Source organism: Jaculus jaculus, chromosome 6 (assembly GCF_020740685.1).
Source record: "Jaculus jaculus isolate mJacJac1 chromosome 6, mJacJac1.mat.Y.cur, whole genome shotgun sequence".
NCBI classification, from domain to species: Eukaryota; Metazoa; Chordata; class Mammalia; order Rodentia; family Dipodidae; genus Jaculus; species Jaculus jaculus.
In genome coordinates, this window is record NC_059107.1 from 53,524,124 (window position 1) to 53,527,824 (window position 3,701).

Genomic DNA, 3,701 nt, shown 5'->3' on the forward strand with positions numbered 1-3,701 from the left:
CTTCAATACCAGCCACCCAATGGCAGTGGGCTTATTGAGTTCTAAAGACAACACACTTTGGGAAACAACGTTTATTTCATTGTGTTAGGGGTCTAGAGCAGGGGAGGATATAGGTGCTGCATGTCAGCAGCAAAGAGTACAATTCCGGAAGGATAGATAGTCTTCTTAAATTGTTGACTCCTTATTAATTTCATATCCATGCCTAGATGTCTATTCTTTAGGTGATGTTAGCTTTTGAATTGGCAGACAAAAGAGTACAGTGCCTCACAAAACTCATTCTTCCATTCATATATCCTACAAGCCAATAAAATGAACCAAGAAAAGAAAATTAAAGAGTGGTTAATCCCATGTGACTACAGAACACAGGATTAAAAGAAGAGAAATATTTTCCATTTCTTGCAAGAGGCAGGAGTTAATCTTCACTACTGATTACCCAGGTCCCTGAGAAAAACAAAACCAGTATAGGACTGAATGTTTCTCACCTGAGTTTAAAATCACAGTCCCACAGTAACCACGATTAGCATTATCTGGGGCTCCAATGGCCCAGGATTTGTAGATGGGTGGGGACCTACTGCTCCAGTGCCAATGATGATTCTAGATGGGAGGAGTCAATAAGGACAAACATCACTCAAAAATATAGAAACAGGGCTGGAGAGATGGCTTAGCGGTTAAGCGCTTGCCTGTGAAGCCTAAGGACCCCGGTTCGAGGCTCGGTTCCCCAGGTCCCACGTTAGCCAGATGCACAAGGGGGCGCAGGCGTCTGGAGTTCGTTTGCAGAGGCTGGTAGCCCTGGCGCGCCCATTCTCTCTCTCTCCCTCTCTCTGTCCTTCTCTCTGTGTCTGTCGCTCTCAAATAAATAAATAAAAACTTAAAAAAAAAAATAGAAACACCTGGTCTATGTGCACACTCAGAAATGGGCAAAAATATGTGACAAGAATCAACTATATTGTACCCTGAATACCTTAGTATTTCCTCTGCTTTTTCTGTATGCTTCTCCTTTCCTAGAGTATCCAATACCTCTCTTTGTTCCACAAAAAAAGTAACTGCTCAGAATGTTACTTTTAAAGACTCATGAATGGTCATTACAGAAACTGGTTCTTGCCTTTCTTAAGGCCTCAAATTGTTATAGGCACACCACTAGCTGTTAGTATACAGTTTGCTAAAACATAGAAGTCTCCTAATGCAAGTGGCAAAATCTCTTCAAAATCACCTGCAAAGGGTTATCTTCTAACACTGAGGTCAACATGCCAGGATATAGGTGCAATATTAATGCTTTGCTAGTAATAGAATGACCTCACCCATGCATGGGTGAAACATTAAGAAAGCTGAGACTTCAACTCATTCTTTAAGCAACTTCAGTGAACTTTAAAACTCTGTGCTTTGCAGATCCATGGAGTCATTGCCATTATATTAACACTATAAAAGTTGGCTCTTGAGAGATCAGACCTGGTTCTCCCATTTTCCTTTCACATAGTTATCAAGGGACATAAGAGATTGCAAACTAACCCTTTGGGGGTCATAGAGGCCTATCCAGAAGTTGAAGTCTCTAGTCCCACTGTCCTTAATCAGGGAAGCCACAGAGTAAGCCTCAGCCTGGTTAAGCACAGACACCAGGTAGCCTGAATTCATATTGTGGCAAAAGAGCTGTAGAAAAGTAGGGAGAGAAGAATTACTCACTGGAGAAGGAAGATTTGAGCAATACACCAGGCACTCCTAAAGAACATGGGCAAAAAAAAAAAGACTGGAAAATGTCCCTGGGCACCAGGTACTCTGCTGGTAAGGTAAAGAATGGTAGGACACAGTGGAGAGAAAACAACTGAACTTTTGTTGAGACAAGTCACTGATGAGTCTTATCTCATTGAAGTCACCAGGGAATCCAAAACCTGGCAACTCCTCTTCCTCAGCTGTCACTCCCACGCCCCACCCGGACACGGCTCTGCTCACTCACATCTGCGTCAGCCCGGGTCATGCGCTCTTCCATGAAGTAGTAGCAGTAGGAACCATAAGCATTGGCACCTTCTGGGCAGGTGATGTGAGCAGAAGGCTGGTCTTCCTCAGCTTCCAGTCCTAGGAAAGGAGGGCAGTTAAAGGAGAAGCACAGGACAAAAGAAAGACCCTAAAGTAAGTAGGAGGCTTTGCTTCCTCTGTGGGGACATGAGAAAACAGCCTGATCATGAAGGGCCTGCCTACTTCTGCTCTCCAACATCTCATCTCTCAGGATCTCTTTCCTCAAGACAAGTCCTCACAACAGATCATCTGATCAAATTTCTACCTGCTTCTGCCATTCTTTTTTGAGGCTTGAGCTTTTCTTTTTCTCATGCTTTTTTTGGTTTTCCTACACAGAACTCCCCTTAGTTCTCCATGTCCCTTATAATGTCCACATGTAAGCTTTCCCAAATCTGACATGAGATCTAGACTTAATCAGATACACTAAAAACTCTTTAGTGGTCATGCAAAAGGAATAATTTCACCTCAAACCCTCTGATAAGGTGGGATTATAGCAGAATAAAGGAGCTCCACTTAGCAATGCATAATGCTGATTCTATCTTTTTTTTTTTTTCCCCCCAAGCATGCCTGTACACACAGGGGCAGGGTGAAACCTTCGGATCTGCTGGGTGTCTTAGTGCAATGACCTCACCTTGGCTTGGAGACAGGAACACCAGGCAGGAGACCAGAATCAAGTATATGTTCCTCTGAGCCATACTGAATGGCAGAGAGTTTTGTGCTTGAGGGAATCAGCAGTCTCTATTAAAGAACACAGAGAAGACATCAAGGGATGTGGAGCGGAACACCTTGGATCATTCCCAGAGCCACTTCTCTCTGGATTCTTGGGTGCAGGAAGGCTCTCAGAGATGTTCACATTCTGATACTTGTCTTGGCTGCTTGTGGATTACATTGACCATCAAATCAAAGGCAACATTGGTTTCTGCTGCAATGCCAGTGCTGCTAAAGCCTCTAACATAAACCCCCTTTGTCTTCTGTGGGCTATGAGTGTCAGCTTGTTTTAAATGTCTGTTCCATATAAGAACACTTACCTGTTGGCTGGGTAAGATATCTTCTTTGGATAGGCAATGGTAGGTCCTTTATGCATAACAGAAGATATAGAATGGCTAAGCAGTGTCAGAAGGCCAGCATTGTGCACTGACACATGTAAATAAGGATTTCTCTCTTTCTTGTTACTTTGAGAAATGTCACAGATGAGGAGTTCTTATAGACCAGTTTGCAAAGCTCCCAAATTAAGTTACAAACATGTTTTCACTTCCCCCACAGTAACCAGATGTCCATTTCTCATGGTGCTGAGAAGCAGGAAAGGACTAAATCTCTTTCAGAAACTTAGTACGGAAAATGAGATGGGGTTAATATCAGGATTAGAGAGTGGGTGAGCCTGGAACAGGACTACCTGTGGAGGATGGACAGGACAAGACATGAACATACATACTAGGCCACTAAGAATGTAGTTTAAAAATTCAGATACATTAGGCAATTTCTTCTATTTCTCCCTTCTCCTCCTCCTTCTTCTCCTTTTTTGTGTTTGTTTCTTGAAGTATGGTTTTGTATAGCCCAGGATTATACTAGAATTCCTTGTTGTTGCTTTAATTTATTTATTTGGAAGAGAGAGAGAGAGAGAGAGAGAGAGAGAATGGGCATGCCAGGTCTTCTAGCCACTGCAAACAAACTGCAGATGCATGTGCCACCTTGTG

General features: G+C 42.9%; 1 protein-coding gene across 1 annotated transcript; it reads right to left on the bottom strand.

Annotated features, from left to right (window-relative positions):
- Window positions 1–217: 217 nt before the first annotated feature.
- On the bottom strand, window positions 218–2,702 carry LOC101593703 (lithostathine-1-like). Its single transcript, XM_045152194.1, has 5 exons — window positions 2,639–2,702; window positions 1,949–2,067; window positions 1,507–1,644; window positions 483–594; window positions 218–294 (listed from the first exon to the last, which is right to left on the bottom strand). Exons 1-5 carry the CDS (start codon window positions 2,700–2,702, stop codon window positions 218–220), a joined length of 510 nt encoding a protein of 169 aa, XP_045008129.1.
- Window positions 2,703–3,701: the final 999 nt, after the last annotated feature.

Excerpts from the sequence above, each read along its gene's own strand:
- LOC101593703 (XM_045152194.1), bottom strand. The coding sequence starts at position 2,702 with ATGGCTCAGAGGAACATATACTTGATTCTGGTCTCCTGCCTGGTGTTC. Across the intron at positions 595-1,506 it reads GCCTCTATGACCCCCAAAGG|AATCATCATTGGCACTGGAG; the intron begins GTTAGTTTGCAA and ends CCTCCCATCTAG. Across the intron at positions 295-482 it reads GACTGTGATTTTAAACTCAG|GATATATGAATGGAAGAATG; the intron begins GTGAGAAACATT and ends ATTGGCTTGTAG.